At 44.2% G+C, this 26,126-nt stretch overlaps 1 protein-coding gene across 5 annotated transcripts in view; it reads left to right on the top strand.

Annotated features, from left to right (window-relative positions):
* LOC137634026 (heterogeneous nuclear ribonucleoprotein K-like) overlaps positions 1 to 26,126 on the top strand; it is a 128,595-nt gene that overhangs the window by 31,238 nt on the left and 71,231 nt on the right. For 2 of the 5 annotated variants that reach the window (XM_068366264.1, XM_068366266.1), the window contains exon 3: positions 17,877 to 17,999. The exons of the other annotated variants lie outside the window; for them this stretch is intronic. In XM_068366264.1, coding sequence (XP_068222365.1) covers positions 17,990 to 17,999 — 10 coding nt within the window. In that variant the 5' untranslated portion in view covers positions 17,877 to 17,989. The remainder of the gene's footprint in view (positions 1 to 17,876; positions 18,000 to 26,126) is intronic. 5 annotated transcript variants of the gene reach the window in all.

Raw genomic sequence — 26,126 nt, 5'->3', positions numbered from 1 at the left:
AAGACTAATAACCTGTCTTATCTTGCACACCCACCTCCTTCCCCCCTTCTGAATAAGACAGTAACACCTTCACAGACTTTGCCCAGCCATCCCCTTCCTCCCATTGAGAACAAGACTAATAACCTGTCTTATCTTGCACACCCACCTCCTTCCTCCCTTCTGAATAAGACAGTAACACCTTCCAAGACTTTGCCCAGCCATCCCCTTCCTCCCATTGAGAACAAGACTAATAACCTGTCTTATCTTGCACACCCACCTCCTTCCTCCCTTCTGAATAAGACAGTAACACCTTCCAAGACTTTGCCCAGCCATCCCCTTCCTCCCATTGAGAACAAGACTAATAACCTGTCTTATCTTGCACACCCACCTCCTTCCTCCCTTCTGAATAAGACAGTAACACCTTCCAAGACTTTGCCCAGCCATCCCCTTCCTCCCATTGAGAACAAGACTAATAACCTGTCTTATCTTGCACACCCACCTCCTTCCTCCCTTCTGAATAAGACAGTAACACCTTCACAGACTTTGCCCAGCCATCCCCTTCCTCCCATTGAGAACAAGACTAATAACCTGTCTTATCTTGCACACCCACCTCCTTCCCTCCTTCTGAATAAGACAGTAACACCTTCCAAGACTTTGCCCAGCCATCCCCTTCCTCCCATTGAGAACAAGACTAATAACCTGTCTTATCTTGCACACCCACCTCCTTCCTCCCTTCTGAATAAGACAGTAACACCTTCACAGACTTTGCCCAGCCATCCCCTTCCTCCCATTGAGAACAAGACTAATAACCTGTCTTATCTTGCACACCCACCTCCTTCCTCCCTTCTGAATAAGACAGTAACACCTTCCCAGACTTTGCCCAGCCATCCCCTTCCTCCCATTGAGAACAAGACTAATAACCTGTCTTATCTTGCACACCCACCTCCTTCCTCCCTTCTGAATAAGACAGTAACACCTTCACAGACTTTGCCCAGCCATCCCCTTCCTCCCATTGAGAACAAGACTAATAACCTGTCTTATCTTGCACACCCACCTCCTTCCTCCCTTCTGAATAAGACAGTAACACCTTCACAGACTTTGCCCAGCCATCCCCTTCCTCCCATTGAGAACAAGACTAATAACCTGTCTTATCTTGCACACCCACCTCCTTCCTCCCTTCTGAATAAGACAGTAACACCTTCCCAGACTTTGCCCAGCCATCCCCTTCCTCCCATTGAGAACAAGACTAATAACCTGTCTTATCTTGCACACCCACCTCCTTCCTCCCTTCTGAATAAGACAGTAACACCTTCACAGACTTTGCCCAGCCATCCCCTTCCTCCCATTGAGAACAAGACTAATAACCTGTCTTATCTTGCACACCCACCTCCTTCCTCCCTTCTGAATAAGACAGTAACACCTTCCAAGACTTTGCCCAGCCATCCCCTTCCTCCCATTGAGAACAAGACTAATAACCTGTCTTATCTTGCACACCCACCTCCTTCCTCCCTTCTGAATAAGACAGTAACACCTTCCAAGACTTTGCCCAGCCATCCCCTTCCTCCCATTGAGAACAAGACTAATAACCTGTCTTATCTTGCACACCCACCTCCTTCCCTCCTTCTGAATAAGACAGTAACACCTTCACAGACTTTGCCCAGCCATCCCCTTCCTCCCATTGAGAACAAGACTAATAACCTGTCTTATCTTGCACACCCACCTCCTTCCTCCCTTCTGAATAAGACAGTAACACCTTCCAAGACTTTGCCCAGCCATCCCCTTCCTCCCATTGAGAACAAGACTAATAACCTGTCTTATCTTGCACACCCACCTCCTTCCCTCCTTCTGAATAAGACAGTAACACCTTCACAGACTTTGCCCAGCCATCCCCTTCCTCCCATTGAGAACAAGACTAATAACCTGTCTTATCTTGCACACCCACCTCCTTCCCTCCTTCTGAATAAGACAGTAACACCTTCCAAGACTTTGCCCAGCCATCCCCTTCCTCCCATTGAGAACAAGACTAATAACCTGTCTTATCTTGCACACCCACCTCCTTCCTCCCTTCTGAATAAGACAGTAACACCTTCCAAGACTTTGCCCAGCCATCCCCTTCCTCCCATTGAGAACAAGACTAATAACCTGTCTTATCTTGCACACCCACCTCCTTCCTCCCTTCTGAATAAGACAGTAACACCTTCCAAGACTTTGCCCAGCCATCCCCTTCCTCCCATTGAGAACAAGACTAATAACCTGTCTTATCTTGCACACCCACCTCCTTCCTCCCTTCTGAATAAGACAGTAACACCTTCCAAGACTTTGCCCAGCCATCCCCTTCCTCCCATTGAGAACAAGACTAATAACCTGTCTTATCTTGCACACCCACCTCCTTCCTCCCTTCTGAATAAGACAGTAACACCTTCCAAGACTTTGCCCAGCCATCCCCTTCCTCCCATTGAGAACAAGACTAATAACCTGTCTTATCTTGCACACCCACCTCCTTCCTCCCTTCTGAATAAGACAGTAACACCTTCCAAGACTTTGCCCAGCCATCCCCTTCCTCCCATTGAGAACAAGACTAATAACCTGTCTTATCTTGCACACCCACCTCCTTCCCTCCTTCTGAATAAGACAGTAACACCTTCACAGACTTTGCCCAGCCATCCCCTTCCTCCCATTGAGAACAAGACTAATAACCTGTCTTATCTTGCACACCCACCTCCTTCCTCCCTTCTGAATAAGACAGTAACACCTTCCAAGACTTTGCCCAGCCATCCCCTTCCTCCCATTGAGAACAAGACTAATAACCTGTCTTATCTTGCACACCCACCTCCTTCCTCCCTTCTGAATAAGACAGTAACACCTTCCAAGACTTTGCCCAGCCATCCCCTTCCTCCCATTGAGAACAAGACTAATAACCTGTCTTATCTTGCACACCCACCTCCTTCCTCCCTTCTGAATAAGACAGTAACACCTTCACAGACTTTGCCCAGCCATCCCCTTCCTCCCATTGAGAACAAGACTAATAACCTGTCTTATCTTGCACACCCACCTCCTTCCCTCCTTCTGAATAAGACAGTAACACCTTCACAGACTTTGCCCAGCCATCCCCTTCCTCCCATTGAGAACAAGACTAATAACCTGTCTTATCTTGCACACCCACCTCCTTCCTCCCTTCTGAATAAGACAGTAACACCTTCCAAGACTTTGCCCAGCCATCCCCTTCCTCCCATTGAGAACAAGACTAATAACCTGTCTTATCTTGCACACCCACCTCCTTCCCTCCTTCTGAATAAGACAGTAACACCTTCACAGACTTTGCCCAGCCATCCCCTTCCTCCCATTGAGAACAAGACTAATAACCTGTCTTATCTTGCACACCCACCTCCTTCCCTCCTTCTGAATAAGACAGTAACACCTTCACAGACTTTGCCCAGCCATCCCCTTCCTCCCATTGAGAACAAGACTAATAACCTGTCTTATCTTGCACACCCACCTCCTTCCTCCCTTCTGAATAAGACAGTAACACCTTCCAAGACTTTGCCCAGCCATCCCCTTCCTCCCATTGAGAACAAGACTAATAACCTGTCTTATCTTGCACACCCACCTCCTTCCTCCCTTCTGAATAAGACAGTAACACCTTCACAGACTTTGCCCAGCCATCCCCTTCCTCCCATTGAGAACAAGACTAATAACCTGTCTTATCTTGCACACCCACCTCCTTCCCTCCTTCTGAATAAGACAGTAACACCTTCCAAGACTTTGCCCAGCCATCCCCTTCCTCCCATTGAGAACAAGACTAATAACCTGTCTTATCTTGCACACCCACCTCCTTCCCTCCTTCTGAATAAGACAGTAACACCTTCCAAGACTTTGCCCAGCCATCCCCTTCCTCCCATTGAGAACAAGACTAATAACCTGTCTTATCTTGCACACCCACCTCCTTCCCTCCTTCTGAATAAGACAGTAACACCTTCCAAGACTTTGCCCAGCCATCCCCTTCCTCCCATTGAGAACAAGACTAATAACCTGTCTTATCTTGCACACCCACCTCCTTCCCTCCTTCTGAATAAGACAGTAACACCTTCACAGACTTTGCCCAGCCATCCCCTTCCTCCCATTGAGAACAAGACTAATAACCTGTCTTATCTTGCACACCCACCTCCTTCCCTCCTTCTGAATAAGACAGTAACACCTTCACAGACTTTGCCCAGCCATCCCCTTCCTCCCATTGAGAACAAGACTAATAACCTGTCTTATCTTGCACACCCACCTCCTTCCTCCCTTCTGAATAAGACAGTAACACCTTCACAGACTTTGCCCAGCCATCCCCTTCCTCCCATTGAGAACAAGACTAATAACCTGTCTTATCTTGCACACCCACCTCCTTCCTCCCTTCTGAATAAGACAGTAACACCTTCCAAGACTTTGCCCAGCCATCCCCTTCCTCCCATTGAGAACAAGACTAATAACCTGTCTTATCTTGCACACCCACCTCCTTCCCTCCTTCTGAATAAGACAGTAACACCTTCCCTGACTTTGCCCAGCCATCCCCTTCCTCCCATTGAGAACAAGACTAATAACCTGTCTTATCTTGCACACCCACCTCCTTCCCTCCTTCTGAATAAGACAGTAACACCTTCCAAGACTTTGCCCAGCCATCCCCTTCCTCCCATTGAGAACAAGACTAATAACCTGTCTTATCTTGCACACCCACCTCCTTCCTCCCTTCTGAATAAGACAGTAACACCTTCACAGACTTTGCCCAGCCATCCCCTTCCTCCCATTGAGAACAAGACTAATAACCTGTCTTATCTTGCACACCCACCTCCTTCCCTCCTTCTGAATAAGACAGTAACACCTTCACAGACTTTGCCCAGCCATCCCCTTCCTCCCATTGAGAACAAGACTAATAACCTGTCTTATCTTGCACACCCACCTCCTTCCTCCCTTCTGAATAAGACAGTAACACCTTCCAAGACTTTGCCCAGCCATCCCCTTCCTCCCATTGAGAACAAGACTAATAACCTGTCTTATCTTGCACACCCACCTCCTTCCTCCCTTCTGAATAAGACAGTAACACCTTCACAGACTTTGCCCAGCCATCCCCTTCCTCCCATTGAGAACAAGACTAATAACCTGTCTTATCTTGCACACCCACCTCCTTCCCTCCTTCTGAATAAGACAGTAACACCTTCCAAGACTTTGCCCAGCCATCCCCTTCCTCCCATTGAGAACAAGACTAATAACCTGTCTTATCTTGCACACCCACCTCCTTCCTCCCTTCTGAATAAGACAGTAACACCTTCCAAGACTTTGCCCAGCCATCCCCTTCCTCCCATTGAGAACAAGACTAATAACCTGTCTTATCTTGCACACCCACCTCCTTCCCTCCTTCTGAATAAGACAGTAACACCTTCCAAGACTTTGCCCAGCCATCCCCTTCCTCCCATTGAGAACAAGACTAATAACCTGTCTTATCTTGCACACCCACCTCCTTCCTCCCTTCTGAATAAGACAGTAACACCTTCACAGACTTTGCCCAGCCATCCCCTTCCTCCCATTGAGAACAAGACTAATAACCTGTCTTATCTTGCACACCCACCTCCTTCCCTCCTTCTGAATAAGACAGTAACACCTTCCAAGACTTTGCCCAGCCATCCCCTTCCTCCCATTGAGAACAAGACTAATAACCTGTCTTATCTTGCACACCCACCTCCTTCCTCCCTTCTGAATAAGACAGTAACACCTTCCAAGACTTTGCCCAGCCATCCCCTTCCTCCCATTGAGAACAAGACTAATAACCTGTCTTATCTTGCACACCCACCTCCTTCCCTCCTTCTGAATAAGACAGTAACACCTTCACAGACTTTGCCCAGCCATCCCCTTCCTCCCATTGAGAACAAGACTAATAACCTGTCTTATCTTGCACACCCACCTCCTTCCCTCCTTCTGAATAAGACAGTAACACCTTCACAGACTTTGCCCAGCCATCCCCTTCCTCCCATTGAGAACAAGACTAATAACCTGTCTTATCTTGCACACCCACCTCCTTCCTCCCTTCTGAATAAGACAGTAACACCTTCCAAGACTTTGCCCAGCCATCCCCTTCCTCCCATTGAGAACAAGACTAATAACCTGTCTTATCTTGCACACCCACCTCCTTCCTCCCTTCTGAATAAGACAGTAACACCTTCCAAGACTTTGCCCAGCCATCCCTTCCTCCCATTGAGAACAAGACTAATAACCTGTCTTATCTTGCACACCCACCTCCTTCCTCCCTTCTGAATAAGACAGTAACACCTTCCAAGACTTTGCCCAGCCATCCCCTTCCTCCCATTGAGAACAAGACTAATAACCTGTCTTATCTTGCACACCCACCTCCTTCCCTCCTTCTGAATAAGACAGTAACACCTTCACAGACTTTGCCCAGCCATCCCCTTCCTCCCATTGAGAACAAGACTAATAACCTGTCTTATCTTGCACACCCACCTCCTTCCTCCCTTCTGAATAAGACAGTAACACCTTCACAGACTTTGCCCAGCCATCCCCTTCCTCCCATTGAGAACAAGACTAATAACCTGTCTTATCTTGCACACCCACCTCCTTCCTCCCTTCTGAATAAGACAGTAACACCTTCCAAGACTTTGCCCAGCCATCCCCTTCCTCCCATTGAGAACAAGACTAATAACCTGTCTTATCTTGCACACCCACCTCCTTCCTCCCTTCTGAATAAGACAGTAACACCTTCCAAGACTTTGCCCAGCCATCCCCTTCCTCCCATTGAGAACAAGACTAATAACCTGTCTTATCTTGCACACCCACCTCCTTCCCTCCTTCTGAATAAGACAGTAACACCTTCACAGACTTTGCCCAGCCATCCCCTTCCTCCCATTGAGAACAAGACTAATAACCTGTCTTATCTTGCACACCCACCTCCTTCCCTCCTTCTGAATAAGACAGTAACACCTTCACAGACTTTGCCCAGCCATCCCCTTCCTCCCATTGAGAACAAGACTAATAACCTGTCTTATCTTGCACACCCACCTCCTTCCTCCCTTCTGAATAAGACAGTAACACCTTCCAAGACTTTGCCCAGCCATCCCCTTCCTCCCATTGAGAACAAGACTAATAACCTGTCTTATCTTGCACACCCACCTCCTTCCTCCCTTCTGAATAAGACAGTAACACCTTCCAAGACTTTGCCCAGCCATCCCCTTCCTCCCATTGAGAACAAGACTAATAACCTGTCTTATCTTGCACACCCACCTCCTTCCTCCCTTCTGAATAAGACAGTAACACCTTCCAAGACTTTGCCCAGCCATCCCCTTCCTCCCATTGAGAACAAGACTAATAACCTGTCTTATCTTGCACACCCACCTCCTTCCTCCCTTCTGAATAAGACAGTAACACCTTCCAAGACTTTGCCCAGCCATCCCCTTCCTCCCATTGAGAACAAGACTAATAACCTGTCTTATCTTGCACACCCACCTCCTTCCTCCCTTCTGAATAAGACAGTAACACCTTCCAAGACTTTGCCCAGCCATCCCCTTCCTCCCATTGAGAACAAGACTAATAACCTGTCTTATCTTGCACACCCACCTCCTTCCCTCCTTCTGAATAAGACAGTAACACCTTCACAGACTTTGCCCAGCCATCCCCTTCCTCCCATTGAGAACAAGACTAATAACCTGTCTTATCTTGCACACCCACCTCCTTCCTCCCTTCTGAATAAGACAGTAACACCTTCCAAGACTTTGCCCAGCCATCCCCTTCCTCCCATTGAGAACAAGACTAATAACCTGTCTTATCTTGCACACCCACCTCCTTCCTCCCTTCTGAATAAGACAGTAACACCTTCCAAGACTTTGCCCAGCCATCCCCTTCCTCCCATTGAGAACAAGACTAATAACCTGTCTTATCTTGCACACCCACCTCCTTCCTCCCTTCTGAATAAGACAGTAACACCTTCCAAGACTTTGCCCAGCCATCCCCTTCCTCCCATTGAGAACAAGACTAATAACCTGTCTTATCTTGCACACCCACCTCCTTCCTCCCTTCTGAATAAGACAGTAACACCTTCCAAGACTTTGCCCAGCCATCCCCTTCCTCCCATTGAGAACAAGACTAATAACCTGTCTTATCTTGCACACCCACCTCCTTCCTCCCTTCTGAATAAGACAGTAACACCTTCCAAGACTTTGCCCAGCCATCCCCTTCCTCCCATTGAGAACAAGACTAATAACCTGTCTTATCTTGCACACCCACCTCCTTCCTCCCTTCTGAATAAGACAGTAACACCTTCCAAGACTTTGCCCAGCCATCCCCTTCCTCCCATTGAGAACAAGACTAATAACCTGTCTTATCTTGCACACCCACCTCCTTCCTCCCTTCTGAATAAGACAGTAACACCTTCCAAGACTTTGCCCAGCCATCCCCTTCCTCCCATTGAGAACAAGACTAATAACCTGTCTTATCTTGCACACCCACCTCCTTCCTCCCTTCTGAATAAGACAGTAACACCTTCCAAGACTTTGCCCAGCCATCCCCTTCCTCCCATTGAGAACAAGACTAATAACCTGTCTTATCTTGCACACCCACCTCCTTCCTCCCTTCTGAATAAGACAGTAACACCTTCCAAGACTTTGCCCAGCCATCCCCTTCCTCCCATTGAGAACAAGACTAATAACCTGTCTTATCTTGCACACCCACCTCCTTCCTCCCTTCTGAATAAGACAGTAACACCTTCACAGACTTTGCCCAGCCATCCCCTTCCTCCCATTGAGAACAAGACTAATAACCTGTCTTATCTTGCACACCCACCTCCTTCCCTCCTTCTGAATAAGACAGTAACACCTTCCAAGACTTTGCCCAGCCATCCCCTTCCTCCCATTGAGAACAAGACTAATAACCTGTCTTATCTTGCACACCCACCTCCTTCCTCCCTTCTGAATAAGACAGTAACACCTTCCAAGACTTTGCCCAGCCATCCCCTTCCTCCCATTGAGAACAAGACTAATAACCTGTCTTATCTTGCACACCCACCTCCTTCCCTCCTTCTGAATAAGACAGTAACACCTTCCAAGACTTTGCCCAGCCATCCCCTTCCTCCCATTGAGAACAAGACTAATAACCTGTCTTATCTTGCACACCCACCTCCTTCCTCCCTTCTGAATAAGACAGTAACACCTTCCAAGACTTTGCCCAGCCATCCCCTTCCTCCCATTGAGAACAAGACTAATAACCTGTCTTATCTTGCACACCCACCTCCTTCCTCCCTTCTGAATAAGACAGTAACACCTTCCAAGACTTTGCCCAGCCATCCCCTTCCTCCCATTGAGAACAAGACTAATAACCTGTCTTATCTTGCACACCCACCTCCTTCCTCCCTTCTGAATAAGACAGTAACACCTTCCAAGACTTTGCCCAGCCATCCCCTTCCTCCCATTGAGAACAAGACTAATAACCTGTCTTATCTTGCACACCCACCTCCTTCCCTCCTTCTGAATAAGACAGTAACACCTTCCAAGACTTTGCCCAGCCATCCCCTTCCTCCCATTGAGAACAAGACTAATAACCTGTCTTATCTTGCACACCCACCTCCTTCCCTCCTTCTGAATAAGACAGTAACACCTTCACAGACTTTGCCCAGCCATCCCCTTCCTCCCATTGAGAACAAGACTAATAACCTGTCTTATCTTGCACACCCACCTCCTTCCCTCCTTCTGAATAAGACAGTAACACCTTCCAAGACTTTGCCCAGCCATCCCCTTCCTCCCATTGAGAACAAGACTAATAACCTGTCTTATCTTGCACACCCACCTCCTTCCCTCCTTCTGAATAAGACAGTAACACCTTCCAAGACTTTGCCCAGCCATCCCCTTCCTCCCATTGAGAACAAGACTAATAACCTGTCTTATCTTGCACACCCACCTCCTTCCCTCCTTCTGAATAAGACAGTAACACCTTCACAGACTTTGCCCAGCCATCCCCTTCCTCCCATTGAGAACAAGACTAATAACCTGTCTTATCTTGCACACCCACCTCCTTCCCTCCTTCTGAATAAGACAGTAACACCTTCCAAGACTTTGCCCAGCCATCCCCTTCCTCCCATTGAGAACAAGACTAATAACCTGTCTTATCTTGCACACCCACCTCCTTCCTCCCTTCTGAATAAGACAGTAACACCTTCACAGACTTTGCCCAGCCATCCCCTTCCTCCCATTGAGAACAAGACTAATAATTGTGAATATGACAGTAACAGTTACCTTGGCATTCTGTTTAGCCACCCCTTCTCTCTATATACTTATGGAAGCCCTTAGTCTCTCTCTCTCTCTTTCTCTCTCTCTCTCTCTCAATACGTCTTTTTTACCATTCGGAATGTGACAGTAACCCCTATTTTCATGTTTGTGTTACGCCATCCCCTTGATACCCAATACCAGGAATGCTTTTATAAACGATTAACATTTCTCCCCACAATTGTGGGATTAGCTAAATGTGGGGAGGAATTTTGTGGGAATTAAGGAGAGGTCTTTCCCCACACCTGGGGAAGGATCTCTCCCCAACCCTACTTCATTCCGGGAATATAAATCCAAGTTTTAAAGGAGCACTGTAGGCAGTATTATGAGAGAGAGAGAGAGAGAGAGAGAGAGAGAGAGAGAGAGATATTATTTCATAACTTTCCCAAAAGTTACTTATTTTTCTCAAATTAATTTTCCTGAGAGAGAGAGAGAGAGAGAGAGAGATTATTTCATATCTTATTCCCAAAGATTACTTATTTCCCTAAGAGAGAGAGAGAGAGATTGTTTCATAACTTTTTCCCAAAAGTTACTTATTTTTCTAAAATTAATTTTCCTGAGAGAGAGAGAGAGAGAGAGAGAGAGAGAGAGAGACTCAGGGCTTCCATAATTATATTGGGGGGAAGGGGGTGGCTACACAGAGTGTCAAGGCAACTCTGTTACTGTCATATTCACAATATGAATCTTGTCAATTGTGATATGATTTTTCCGATATAATTATTTGAATTTTCTCAGAAAAAAACTTTTAAATTTTTAATTTCTCAGATCATTGTCCATAAGAATTAATTTTCCAGAGAGAGAGAGAGAGAGAGAGAGAGAGAGTATCTTTTACCCATGTATCAACGTTAACCTTTATCAAGGTTGTATAAAATTCTCTGTTCCTCTTTTGAATGTCAGATTGAATAATTAAGGAGCTTCCTCTCTCTCTCTCTCTCTCTCTCTCTCTCTCTCTCTCATTTTTGAGGAAAATAAGTAATTTTTTGTCATGTCTTGGGAAAAGTTATGAAAAAAAAACTCAACTTAGTCTCTCTCTCTCTCTCTCTCTCTCTCTCTCTCTCTCTCTCTCTACTTTTGTGGTGTGAATCATGAGGAAAAATCTTTACCTCTGTTGTATAAGAAAACATGTGAATGTGCCAGTGACACTCGCCTTTAATCTTTGTGTAGCCACCCCCTTCCCCTTCATCTAATTAGTGTCAATGTACCTTGGGAGCCCTATAAAACTCTCTCTCTCTCTCTCTCTCTCTCTCTCTCTCTCATGTAGCATCAGGATTCTTTACTTGTGTTCATGGTGCTTTATTGAGAGAGAGAGAGAGAGAGAGAGAGAGAGAGAGAGAGAGACTTCAGCAGCTGTTTGATAAAAAGAGCACAAAAGAACTCTCTTATTTATTCTGAAGGACGAAACCTATGAGTGAGACACAAGACTTAAAGGTCGTGTCTCTCTCTCTCTCTCTCTCTCTCTCTCTCTCTCTCTCTCCAAGTACATCTTAATGATGCTTCATATCTCTTATGTTTTTGTTGTCGTCGGCTGATTATAATTTTTGTTTATGCTATTGTTTATATATCGAGAGGATTATGGGTCCAGTAGACTTGGTGTGGAGTAGTTTGGAGTTATGTATTAAAATGATTTCTTATATATATTGTATATATAAGACAATTGGAGTACATAAGACTGGAAATATATGTACTTTATCATCATCATCATCGTCATCATCTCCTCCCATGTGTATTGACACAAAGAGCCTCTGTTATATTCCAGTCGTCTCTAATTTGAGCTTTTAAATCAATACTCCATTCGCCATCTCCTACTTCACTGTTCATAGTCCTCAGCCATGTAGGCCTGGGTCTTCCAACTTTTCTAGTGCCTTGTGGAGCTCAGTTGAACGTTAGGTAAATTAATCTATTTTAGGGAGTGCGAAAAGCATGCCCAAACCATCTCCATCTACCCCTCGCCATGATCTCATCCACTTTGCACTTGAGTAATGTCTTATAGTTTCATTTCTAATCCTGTCCTGCCATTTAATTCCCAATATCCTTCTGACGGCTTTTTATAAATATATATTTATATATACATATATATATATAATATATATATATATATATATATATATATATATTATTTGAGGTTTTCTGGCATCATGACATCTAAGGTCATTGACTCCTGCCAAAAATTATTATCGTAAAAATTATGTAAACTTCCTTTTTTCAAAGTGTTTATTGTATATCAAAGGGAGTAATTATTTTTATGGTATTATAATGTTACGTACCATCTATTTCTTTTATTGGTATTTGTGTTGTGTTATTTTCATTTCTACTTTGCTGAAGTGATTCCAAATAAAAGTGGTTGAAGATCGCTGTTGAACAACAGAGGCGAATGAATTTCCCGAGGACCTTCCATACGTACATGCAATATATCGCCAAACTCCATCTCCACCCAAGTTTGGACCAGGGAGGGTCAGGCAATGGCCTATTGGCTCTCCAAACACTAGGGAAAACTATTAGGCTGTAGATAGACGTTGCATTTCTTATCGAAGAAATTCTGCAAATTATAGTTACATCGGAAAATAATCTGTCGAATACGGCAGGAAATTCTGACGGCAGAATTGCTCAAATTCCCATCTGTTGGAATTCACTCCGGATGATCGAGACATGCGCTGCTGCTTGGGTGAATTTCGAGACCGTAACCCCCCCCACCCCCCCACACACCCACACTGCCCTCCTACCTACAAGACTCTTCATGAATGACAATGAGGCTCTCCTTTCAGCATAAGGATCAAAATAGGGTGGTTGTGCTGAGGGATTTGAATGCAAAAAGTTGGTTATATCCTAGCTATACATGGAGTGCTTAGTGTTATGGAGAATTTAGAGTTTGAAATGTGACTTTCTTGGGGAGGCAGCATCTCTGGTAAGCCTGAGTTGGGAGATCAGGAAAGGGTGGTTGTGCTGAGTGATGGGAATGCAAAAGTTTGCTATATACTAGTGGGAGAATTTAGAGTTTGAGTTGTGATTTATCAAGTAGCAGCATCTCTGTTAAGCCTGAACTGTGAGACCAAGAATGGGTGATTGTGCTGTGTGATTTGAATGCAAAAGTATTAATGGTGGGTCACTTAGACAGCAGGGAGTGTTCGGCTGAATCAGCTGTTATGACTGACATTGGAGGTTTTAGAAGATGTGGAAAACTTTGTCATTGGTTGCAAATATAATAAGTTTGATAACTGGGCATCGCATAAGTGACACGGTAATTTTTTTTTTTTTTTTTTTTACTTTAATTTTATGATTAACAAGTTGGTTACATGTACATATACGTACGTTTGTACGTATGCACATCCTTGGATGATCGTGGAAAGTTCAATTGTATAAGTGAAACGTACGAAGTACACGTTCCCCCACTCTCTCTCTCTCTCTCTCTCTCTCTCTCTCTCTCTCTCTCTATCTCTCTCTCTCTCTCTCTGAGCTCATTATTTTATCTTGTTTTTTTTATATCATCTTTGCCTCTGCTCTTCGCCTGATAAACCAAGGTTCAAATCCTGTCGTGGTTAGTTGAATTTCTATATTATCATCATCGTCGTTATTCCTCTGTTGAGAGAGAGAGACACACACAGGCTAGTTACGACATCTACGGAAAATCTCAGTAGGTAGAGAATTTTCCAACCAGCCGAGAGGTGGCTGGGTGGTCAAGTTCTCGGATCTCGTCGTCTTGGTCCAAAGATCGCTCTTTCTAGCTTCACTCCTAAAGGAGAAACAGATGTGGGGTATATAATGTCATTTGTATATAAGCAAAATACGTTGTTTAAAGGCTTAGAGGCCGCTTATGAATGGCAGAGGTAGGGGACAGTGACATTGCCCTATCAAGCAGGACAATGCCCTAGAGATTGACCATATATGCATATGATCACTGCCCAAGTCCCATCTCCACCCAAGCTAGGACCATGGAGGATCAGGCAATGGCGGCTGATGACTAGGCCGGTAGTATTCATTATTGAAAACGTCCCTGTCTAGCGTTCTACTGGATGGGGATTCAAGACCTACTCAAGATCTATAGTTTCTTGTTGTGTCTGCAACCTCAGAAAGCCATTAGCTGGCCCTCCCTGGTCCAGTTGACCATCTTGATCTCTTCCTATTCTACCTTAAAATGTGAGGTCCCACAAGTGTCTGTATGTGTGTATGTATATACATGTTTCTTAAAGTGTGCTCTCTCTCTCTCTCTCTCTCTCTCTCTCTCTCTCTCTGAATCGAGGTGTTTACGATCTGTGATCAAAACACGTTTCTCCCCAGATATGGAAAACACCTGAAAACTTCCTCACATTAAAGAGGTTCATTATCTTGAGAGAGAGAGAGAGAGAGAGAGAGAGAGAGAGAGAGAGTTACAAGGAGTTATAAAGATTTTGGTCTCAAGGACGTTTTAGTCGATCCGGGGAGACTACATTTGCTCTTTGGTAGAGCAGTTTAGTTTAAGCATTGAGAGAATTCTTATGATCTTGTCTAACTTATTCTTGAAATCGTTTACTGTTTACTACATCCTGTTGAAATCAATTCCGAGTATTTATTCTTTTCTGTGTAAAGAAATTGCCACATTGAGCGGTGCTGAATCTCTTCAATTCCAGTTTGTATCCATTACCTCGGGACTGATTTGTGCTAAGCGTGAATAGATTGTTGTAGTCTACATCTGTCCCCTTAGTCGTCGAGTTTGTTGATCAAATAAGTTTAAATATTCCGTCTTCCATCTGTATCCAAATTCCCTTGGTGTTGGAACTAGTTTGGTGGTCCTTGCTTGCACTGCTTCCAGTCTATCTATATCCTTCTGAATACTTGAAGCCCAGAATTGGACTCCGTATTCTAGGTGGGGTCTTACTAGTGATGTGTACTGTACAGCTATAGTACCATTTCTTTGTTTCTGTATTTGAATTGTCTCTTTATGTAACCAATTAGTTTTTGTGCTTTCTTTTCAGCTTTTATGCTCTGTTTAGTGAACTTCAAATCCTTGCTGATAATACCGAGATCTTCCTTTTGGTCCACATTTTCTATTTCATTACCCAGCAGTGAGAGTAATCTGACTGTGGTTCACCATAACCTATGTGCATGACTTTACATTTCCCACAGTTGAAAGGCAGTTGCCATTTTCTGGACCATTCTCCCAGCTTCATATATACTCTCTTAACCCTTTTACCCCCAGGCTCTAACAGCCTTAATTTTTGTCATAGAGAGGTCAGGTTGGTCTCATTCTCTTGGGAAATGCCTGAATTTTTAAAAAAAATTGTAAAAAATATGAAAAAAAAAATGTTTATAGCATTTTTTTGCAAGGACGTACCGGTACGTCCATGGGGGTAAAGGGATGAGGTTTTGTGAAACGTAGCAGTACGTCCTTTCGGGTAAAAGGGTTAAGGCTTCTATGTCTTCTGAGTTCGCAGCATTCATGCCCAATTTAGTATCGTCGGCAGAGGGAGATTGAGGTTGGGGGGAAATGACTTGTACCATATTCTTTTCTTGATGTTGACTTTGGGAAGAACTCAATGTGCAGAAACCTTCCAAAAAGTCCATCAGTTGCATGTCGATGATATGAAGTTACTGGAAGGAACACAAGAATTCATGGAATTATAGATTATGCAGTAAGTGTTGGGGGTTTAAAAAACTTCTGATGAGACATAAGTGGCAGGGGTTTCCGGAAAGACAATTAGAGTCGGTGGTGTTGCTCTGTCGTAACTGTAGATCTCGGGAAGTTTTTAAGATCGATGATGATGACTGCTCGTAACGGACTACACTGCAGTCCTTACCGAAGGTAGCTACAAAACTCCTAATGGAATACGCTACAGTGTCCTTAACAGAAGACCCAGCAGAGTCATTAATGGTAGACCCGGCAGAGTCCTCAACGGAAGACACTAGCGTCCTCAACGGAAGACACTAGCGTCCTCAACGAAAGACACTAGCGTCCTCAACGGAAGACACTAGCGTCCTCAACTGAAGACCTGACAGTCCTTAATGGACAACCCTACAGTGTCCTTAAAAGAAGACCTGACAGTCCTTAACGGAAGACCCTACAGTGTCCTTAATGGACGACCCTACAGTGTCCTTAATGGATGACCCGACAGTGTCCTTGATGGAAGACCCTACACAGAGTCCTTAACGGAAGAGCCGAGAGAGAGAGAGAGAGTGGGGGAGACCAACTGTACTATAAGTCCTCATGCTCACTTTGTCCTGAGTCTGGTTAAGATAACAAAATTAGGACCCTGACTAACGGTGGTTTCATGGTGTGAAAGATGAAATTTGTTTCTCGCAGCTCACTCAAAAGTTTGGTTTCAACTGCAATTTCTGTTTAAAAGGATTTTTCTTCTGTGGGAGCATGCTTCCGCCAATTTTCATACGTCCGTTTCGATGGGGGGAAATCTGGGTACATTGGCCGTCTGTTACCACTCTCCCATATATAAAATATTTGGGTGTATTTCTCTCTTCCGGACTTATCTATTCAACCTGTGATTACTGAAGAAAAAGCCCCTTGTACAATTGTAATTTTTTCTTACAAGAGTAGATAAAAAGGTTTAATTCATTATGGACAACAGTTGTGAAGAATGTGGGGCTGTTTTTGTACAACTGTTGGAAAGATGATGGGCTGGTTTTTGTACAATGCTTGGGAAGAACGTGGTCCTGTTTACCTTTGGTTTCAGCTTTTACATCCTTCGGGAGCTCACATATCCCCCACCATCATTCGGGTCTCGAGCTTGTCTCGGCACCCTCCTGACTACCCCATACTCCGTACCTGAACGGTCCTGTAATCTTACTACGTAGAAGTTCGCTGTATAACTTCCAACTTTGAGTGGAGGCCACTGGTTTATTTGTCCCCGTTTCAAAACGCCCCATTTGAATATACAGTAGTAGCTTTCAATCCTCTACGAATTATCTGCGTGTGGAGCATTCCTGTCACTCCGTCCATTAGCCGTAAAAAGGTATAGCGGATCCCTGTGTTATCGTGACCCCCTTCCAAAAGAGGTACTCCCGCAACTGCTTCGTATCGGAAAGGCAGTGTTCGAGGCCCCTCCCAAACCCAATGTTCCTCAGAGATATATAATTTAGCCTGAAACATTCTTTTTACCCTCAACTTAAATCGTACAAGTTCGTTCCCCCCCCCCCCATTCTCCCTCACTTGTTCCACAACGTCCCCCCCACCCCTCGTTCCATCCCCTTAGACGGTGAAAACCCAATGTTCCTCGGAGATATATAATTTAGCCTGAAACATTCTTTTTCACCCTCAACTTAAATCGTACAAGTTCGTTCCCCCCCATTCTCCCTCACTTGTTCCACAACGTCCCCCCCACCCCTCGTTCCATCCCCTTAGACGGTGAAAACCCAATGTTCCTCGGAGATATATAATTTAGCCTGAAACATTCTTTTTCACCCTCAACTTAAATCGTACAAGTTCGTTCCCCCTCCATTCTCCCTCACTTGTTCCACAACGTCCCCCCACCCCTCGTTCCATCCCCTTAGACGGTGAATACGCCCATCCCCAAACTGTTGACTAGTGCTACATATGAATAGTATAAATAATCTTATTTTATTTTCATTCAGTTTTGTATTTTGTTTCATAACAAAGAAACTATCTGTTTGTTTCAGCATGGTTTGGTTGGCTTAGTATTACGCCACAAAGAGAGAGAGAGAGAGAGAGAGAAAGAAAAAGAAGAAGTTTGTGTGTGTTCCGTACATTTTCGTTCGGCACTCCATTCAGAATGTTCCGCGGTGAGTAACTTTTTTTTGACGCCCCGACGCACGCGGTGAGTAACTCCTTTTGACACTTGACACACTCGTACGCTTCTGCTCCGCGCCGCTTGGCGTAGGTCTCTGGGGGGCGTCGTGAGAGGACGGAGTCTGTTGGTTTTTGTATGTGGGAATTCTCCTCCGCCCCCTCCCCCCTCCCTCCCTAGCAAATTCTGTAATAATTCCCCCGCCCCCCCTCTCTCCGTCCAAAATCATAGCTTGCTTCCACTGCACCCTCCCGTTCGAAAGCACGGTTTTGATTCGGTCTCCCCTCTCCATCTCAGAGAAAATGTTATAGACAATTTTGACCATCTGCTTGTTCCCCTTCACCTTCCTGTATATGGTAGTAGCAAATTACTCTCTTTTTTTTTGGCTCACAGGTCCACTCTCCTCCATCCCCGATGCGACTTTTTAACAGTCGCCAGTGGGATCTCATTCCTAAGCATCCAAGCAGCACGTTTAGCATGGAAAATCAGGAAACCTGTCGTTTTCCCCAGTAGGAGACGTTCGTTTCTTGTCGTTAGTCATCCCTCTATCGTTAATTGAGACCCTCCCGCTGTCTCCCCTCCCTGTCTGGTCCCTTTGTGTAGAGGTTGTCTCGTCCAGCGCCTTCCTTGCTTGGAGGCGTTGGGTCGTCTTTACGGAATCTTTATCCTCCCGAAAAATCTTTTGTGTGTGTATTTTTCTCGGGGTCCAATACCTGCCCTCCTAAGATGACCATTGGAGGTGCTATGCCTGCCCTCCCAAAGTCCTACTTGGAGGTCCTACACATTCCCACTAGATGTCCCCATTGGAGGGGCTTTACCTGCCCTCCTGAAGTCCTCCATGGAGGTCCTACACATTCCCTCCAGATGTCCCCATTTGAGGTCCTACACATTCCCTCCAGATGTCCCCATTTGAGGTGCTATACGTGGCCTCCTGAAGTCCTCCTTGGAGATCCTACATATTCCCTCCAGATGTCCCCATTGGAGCTCCTATACCTGCTCTCCTGAAGCCCCCATTGGAGATCCTACATATTCCCTCCAGATGTCCCCATTGGAGCTCCTATACCTGCTCTCCTGAAGCCCCCATTGGAGATCCTACATATTCCCTCCAGATGTCCCCATTGGAGCTCCTATACCTGCTCTCCTGAAGCCCCCATTGGAGATCCTACATATTCCCTCCAGATGTCCCCATTGGAGCTCCTATACCTGCTCTCCTGAAGCCCCCATTGGAGATCCTACATATTCCCTCCAGATGTCCCCATTGGAGCTCCTATACCTGCTCTCCTGAAGCCCCCATTGGAGGTCCTACACATTCCCTCCAGATGTCCCCATTGGAGCTCCTATACCTGCTCTCCTGAAGCCCCCATTGGAGATCCTACATATTCCCTCCAGATGTCCCCATTGGAGCTCCTATACCTTCTCTCCTGAAGCCTCTATTAAATGCCCTCTTCCTCATCAAGCAACAAATCTGCCTAATATGACTGTTACTGACCTACTGTATATCCTTTTCAACTTTATAAGTTAATGTTAAGATTATTGTTTTTTTTAAGTATTTTTATCTGTGGTTGTTTGTATATTTTTGTTAAGTGCTCTGTGTATTACCTTTTTTTCCCTAAATGTAAGATAGTCTCTCTCTCTCTCTCTCTCTCTCTCTCTCTCTCTCTCTCTCTCTCTCTCTCTCTCTCTCTCTCTCTCTCTCTCTATCATCATCATCATCACCTGTTATATCGTCGAGATAGGGTAGATGAGACTCTTTAGCTATTGTAAGTAGCTCTTCTAGGAGGACACGCCAAAGTCAAACCATTGTTCTCTAGTCTTGGGTAGTGCCATAGCCTCTGTACCATGGTCTACCGCTGACCGGGCTTACAGTTCTCTTGCTTGAGGGTACACTCTGGCACACTATTCTATCTTATTTCTCTTCCTCTTATTTCGTTGAAGTTTTTATGGTTAATATAAGAAATATTTATTTTAATTGTTACTGTTTTTAAATATTTTATTTTAATTGTTAATTGGTTCTCTTATTTCCTTCTTTCCTTTCCTCACTGGGCTATTTTCCCTGTTGGAGCCCCTGGGCTTACAGCATCTTGGTTTTACAAGTATGTTTCTAGCTTAGTGAAAATGATAATAATAATATAAGGCGTTAACTACTGCACAGTAATTGTTCAGTGGCTACTTTCCTCTTCAGGGTAAGGTTAGATGAGAGACTTATCTATGGTAAGCAGCTCTTCTAGGAGAAGGACACTCGAAAATCAAACCATTGTTCTCTAATCTTCTTCTATCTTTGGTTAGATTCATCTTGTTTTGAGGGTAAACTCAACACATACATTCATATACCAAGGCACTTCCCCCAATTTTGGGGGGTAGCCGACATCAAACAAATGAAACAAAAAAGGGGACCTCTCCTCTCTACGTTCCTCCCAGCCTGACAAGGGACTCAACTGAGGTCGGCTGGTACTGCTAGGGTGCCACAGCCCCCTACCCTCCCCCATTATCCACAACAGATGAAGCTTCATAACGCTGAATCCCCTACTGCTGCTACCTCCGCGGTCATCTAAGTCACCGGAGGAAGCAGCAGGGCCTACCGGAACTGCGTCACAATCGCTCGCCAGGCACACATATCTGTTAATTATTTCTTTACCTTACTGGGCTACATTTCCCTGTTCGAGTCCTCGGGCTTATAGCATCCTGCTTCTCCAAATAGGGTTGTAGATCATCTAAGAATAATGATAAAAATCTGTACGTAATCAGTAGTGACCCTGTATTGCAGTCTGGGGATAGACATGCAAAATATCACAAGGTTAATATCAATTCCTTACAGTTCCTTGCATACGTCTGGTCCGACGGCACAACGGCACGAAGGCTCCTTGTCCCTTGGTTGAACAGATCCAACCTTCAGTGGGTAAATGGTCATCTTGTAATTCTACAAGGAGGAGGGATAACATTGTTTTAACCAGACTGCTTATTGGCCATACACATGCAACCCACAATTATTTGATGAAGAGTGGTGAAGGGAGACAGGCCTCTCTCTGTAATACGTGTCAAGTGACTAAAGATATCAAATATGTTTTAGTTGATTGTCCTGTTTTTGATCTTCAGTCACATTTTCTCCAGGACAAGCCTTTAAGAGATATATACAGGGGGAAAATTGTAATACCCTGAACTTGAAAAAAAGTTATACGAAGTATTGGTTTATATCATGAGCTTTAACCCTTTTACCCCCAATGGACGTACTGGTACGTTTCACAAAACTCATCCCTTTACCCCCATGGGTGTACTGGTACGTTTCACAAAACTCATCCCTTTACCCCCATGGACGTACTGGTACGTTTCACAAAACTCATCCCTTTACCCCCATGGGTGTACTGGTACGTTTCACAAAACTCATCCCTTTACCCCCATGGACGTACTGGTACGTTTCACAAAACTCATCCCTTTACCCCCATGGACGTACTGGTACGTTTCACAAAACTCCTCCCTTTACCCCCATGGACGTACTGGTACGTTTCACAAAACTCCTCCCTTTACCCCCATGGACGTACTGGTACATTTCACAAAACTCATCCCTTTACCCCCATGGACGTACTGGTACGTTTTACAAAACTCATCCTTTTACCCCCAATGGACGTACTGGTACGTTTCACAAAACTCATCCCTTTACCCCCATGGACGTACTGGTACGTTTCACAAAACTCCTCCCTTTACCCCCATGGACGTACTGGTACATTTCACAAAACTCCTCCCTTTACCCCCATGGACGTACTGGTACGTTTTACAAAACTCATCCCTTTACCCCCATGGACGTACCGGTACGTCCTTGCAAAAAACTGCTATTTACATTTTTTTTTTTTGCACATTTTTGATAACTTTATGAGAAACTTCAGGCATTTTCCATAAGAATGAGACCAACCTGACCCCTCTATGACAAAAATTAAGGCTGTTAGAGCAATTTAAAAAATATATATTGCAAAATGTGCTTGAAAAAAAAAAAACCTGGGGGTTAAGAGTTGGAAAGTTCCAAATAGCTTGGGGGTAAAAGGGTTAAATAATTTTGCATTTAGATATTACTGTATGAAAATTGTGATATGGGTTTTATAAGTTTAAATGATACTAATAGCCCTTGATGCCCCAGTGCTTGGCCTAAATTTTATATTCAATTCGATTGGTCGAACTAGGCTCACCACACAGCCTGCCAAGCGGCTACTGCCGGTCTGTAGGCAAAGCTATCTAGGGACATTTGGGTCGTGAAGGTTATCTGGTGGTTCCACACTTCTGCCGGCAGATTTTTCATTTGGGTCAAAGTGGAGCCGATTCTTTTGACCCCGCGATCTCGCTCTGAAGGAGGCTGTCGCTTGTTTGGCTATTGAAGCCAGGAGGAAATGGTGTGCTGGTTATGGGGTTTATCTTACTGTAGGACAATCCTGAATACTGTACCCAATTAGAATTAATATATCACCATTAGTACCTATTTCCTGTGTCAGTCCTGTGAACTATTTGCCTCTGCTAGCTAAGTGTCGCCACATTATCTATCATGTATTTAAGACCAGGGTTTCTCAACCTTGTCTGGGGCGCATGAACGCCGTGCGTTTCACTCGTGCGTTCGCTGAACCCTTTGTAATTGGAATAAAGTACATACATACATATACCAAGGCACTTCACCCAATTCTGGGCGTTAGCCGACATCAATAAATGAAACAAAAACAAAAAAGGGGACCTCTACTCTCTACGTTCCTCCCAGCCTAACAAGGGACTCAACCGAGTTCGGCTGGTCGATGTCTCACTGGATGTAGATACAGGAGAGGGGGTTCCCAGCCCCCTCGTCCCGTCCCTTATAGTCGCCTCTCACGACACGCAGGGAGAACGTTGGCGCTATTCTAATTGTTTTTATGCCCCCACGGCCACAGGGGACATATAGTATATAGTATAAGATATATCTAGAGTATTGGTATCGTATTAAGAACGTCCTACTGGATTGGAGTTCGAAACCAGCTAGAGCATTATAGTTTCTTTGGTCACTGCAACCTCACCATCCTTTTGAGCTAAGGATAGGGGGTTTTGTTTTAGGTCCACCTGTTACGGCATCAGCAGCCATTGCCTGACACTTCCTAGCTTGGGTGGTGAGGGGGCCCTTTGCATTGATTATATGTATATATGGTCAGTCTCCAGGGCAGTGTCACTGTTCCTTGCCTGTGCCATTCACGGGTTTTCGTCCTCTGTCTCTATACATGTACTTAACCCTTTCACCCCCAAAGGACGTACCGATACGTTCTTGCAAAACACTGTTAATTACATGTTTTTGCATATTTTTGATAATTTTATGAGGAACTTCGGGCATTTTCCAAAAGAATGAGACCAACCTGACCTCTCTAGGACAAAAATTAAGGCTGTTAGAGCAATTTAAAAAAAATATATATAGCAAAATGTGCTTAAAAATTTAACCTTACCTTGGGGGTAACAGGGTTAAGTATGTGCGATGTGAAGTGTGGTGTTACATAATAGTATATTTTTTCGATGGTACTTTTCCTCAATGTTAAAAGTGTTTCAAAGCAAATATATAGGGTATATTTATGTGGCATGAGCAACTGTATTTGCTAAGCAGACCATTTCTTTAACATGGTATCAGTTTAAGGTAACTAAACCTCCATGTTGTTTAATTAAACCTATGTTTAAGACTTACACTTTTAGATGGCCCATTTTAGTACATGGTTATCTCACAGCTTTTATTTTTTATTAGTTGGTTATCCTTTGTTGATTCACCTCATAACTAAATAGCTGTTAGGTTCCGACTTTGACGTCACGATCGACCTACTTAAGTCGACCTTTTATGGCATAACTAAACGAAGGAGTGAAGATAGAAAGAAACTGGAAATTACTATAGAAAGCTTATGAAATTTCCTATAGAGCACCTATGGTTATGTTAACTGACGACGCTAAGGTGCTCCGTCAGGTCCAAGGAGCGCTCATCCCCATTCACTTGGTGCGGCGATTTCTCTACTCTACTGAATGACAAAAGACAAGCGTGCCAAGAATGATAAAGGAAAATCAAGAGTTTGGCAAAAATGATAAAGGAAAATCAAGAGTTTGGCAAGAATGATAAAGGAAAATCAAGAGTTAGGCAAGAATGATAAAGGAAAATCAAGAGTTAGGCAAGAATGATAAAGGAAAATCAAGAGTTAGGCAAGAATGATAAAGGAAAATCAAGAGTTAGGCAAGAATGATAAAGGAAAATCAAGAGTTAGGCAAGAATGATAAAGGAAAATCAAGAGTTAGGCAAGAATGATAAAGGAAAATCAAGAGTTAGGCAAGAATGATAAAGGAAAATCAAGAGTTAGGCAAGAATGATAAAGGAAAATCAAGAGTTAGGCAAGAATGATAAAGGAAAATCAAGAGTTTGGCAAGAATGATAAAGGAAAATCAAGAGTTTGGCAAGAAGGACAAAGTCTGTCGCGACTTGATTTGTTAACGTCTCTGCCTGGGGATCGCCAGACGGGGATTCGAGTCCCGCTCAGACTCTTTAGTCACTTTAGTGTCTGCAACCTTACCATCCTTGTGAGCTAAGGATGGGGGTTTGGCAGGAGCCTGTAGGTCTATCTGCTGAGTCATCAGCAGCCGTTGCCTGTCCCTCCCTGGTCATAGCTTGGGTGGAGTCTATAGGGCAATGTCACTGTCCCTTGCCTCTGCCATTCATGAGCGACCTTTAATAGTTTGGCAAGAAGGATAAATGACAAGCAAGAGTTTAGCAGAAAGATTGTAAAGATGAAGTAGAAGGGCCTAATGGGGGTGTTTAGCAGAGACCTTGTGGCCATTTAGGAAGATTTAATTGAGTGCAGGACAGGAGAGAGAGAGAGAGACTCTCTCTTATGAAATCCTCTAGATTTGAACTTTCAGATCAATGTCTTAGTTTACGCGATAAATTGAGAACGTTTCAGATAAGGTCACAGTAAGATTATGTTCCTTTCGAAAAGGGTTTTATTTCGTGCAATTAACTCTGAGTTCTTGATCGATACCTACGTAGGCTACCTCTCTTGCTGTGGCGAGATTGGCCGACTGATAACAGTGGTTTGGGACTGGGTGCCCTGGGTAATCCTCTTTGGGCTAGAGGGCCTTGTAATATACGAAGACGTTAATCCATATGGGATTTGTATATCTAAGAGGGTCGAAGATAAGTCTGGGTCACTAACACGGGTGAATGACCTAGCTATCGTGATCTAGAAATAGTTATCCTAAGATAATGTTCATTATTCAACCTTTAAAATGTGTTTGTTACGTAGCTTTGCAATGTACAGTATGGCTTGAAGTCAATCTTTACCACTGTACACTTGAAACTTCCATTGTGTACAGTAGTGTTCATATTAGAATGTGCTGTATGTTTGTCTGTGTACAGTATATAAGAAATTACATAGCGTAAATGTGGTCTAAGAGCTGACCTGAATGTACGTTCACTCTGTGGTTGTATTCGTTCCCGTTTTCTACGTTCTTAGTGTCTCGAGCGACAGTAACTAAACCCTCAACGTTTTGTCTTTTTTAACATTCCCTCGAGTCATGTCTGCAGTTTATATCCTTCTATTTTCTTTTCTTTCTTCCTTCTATCTTGCTTTCCAGCCTATTCCAACTCTTACTTCCTAATGGAACTCCTTGGCTATGTTGTCAAAATTCATAGAAGCATTCTGAAGTCTGAAGCCTCCAATCTACATATAGTATTTTCATTGAGCCAATCAGCATACAGCGCAACATTTTCATTCAGCCAATTGGCTTACAGCTTTTTCATTCGGCCAATCAGCATAGAGTACATCATTTTCATTCACCCAATCAGCTCACAGCTTTTTCATGGAGCCAATCAGCACACAGCACACCATTTTCATTCAGCCAATCAGCATACAGCACAACATTTTCATCTAACCAATAAGCTTACAGCATTTTCATCTAACCAATAAGCTTACAGCTTTTTCATGGAGCCAATCAGCATACAGTATTTTTTCATTGAGCCAATAGACTCACAGCATTTTAATTGAGCCAATCAGCTTCCAGTACAGTAGAGTACTGTGCTGTCATTTAGCCAATCATAGCGTAGTACCTGTGAACTTAGCACAGTGTTTACATTACCTTACAGAGCAGAGGTTTTTTTCAT

Source organism: Palaemon carinicauda, chromosome 43, assembly GCF_036898095.1.
Source record: "Palaemon carinicauda isolate YSFRI2023 chromosome 43, ASM3689809v2, whole genome shotgun sequence".
In the NCBI taxonomy this organism is placed as follows: domain Eukaryota; kingdom Metazoa; phylum Arthropoda; class Malacostraca; order Decapoda; family Palaemonidae; genus Palaemon; species Palaemon carinicauda.
Note: the sequence above shows the minus strand (reverse complement) of the source record. Positions and strands in the feature narration are given on the sequence as shown.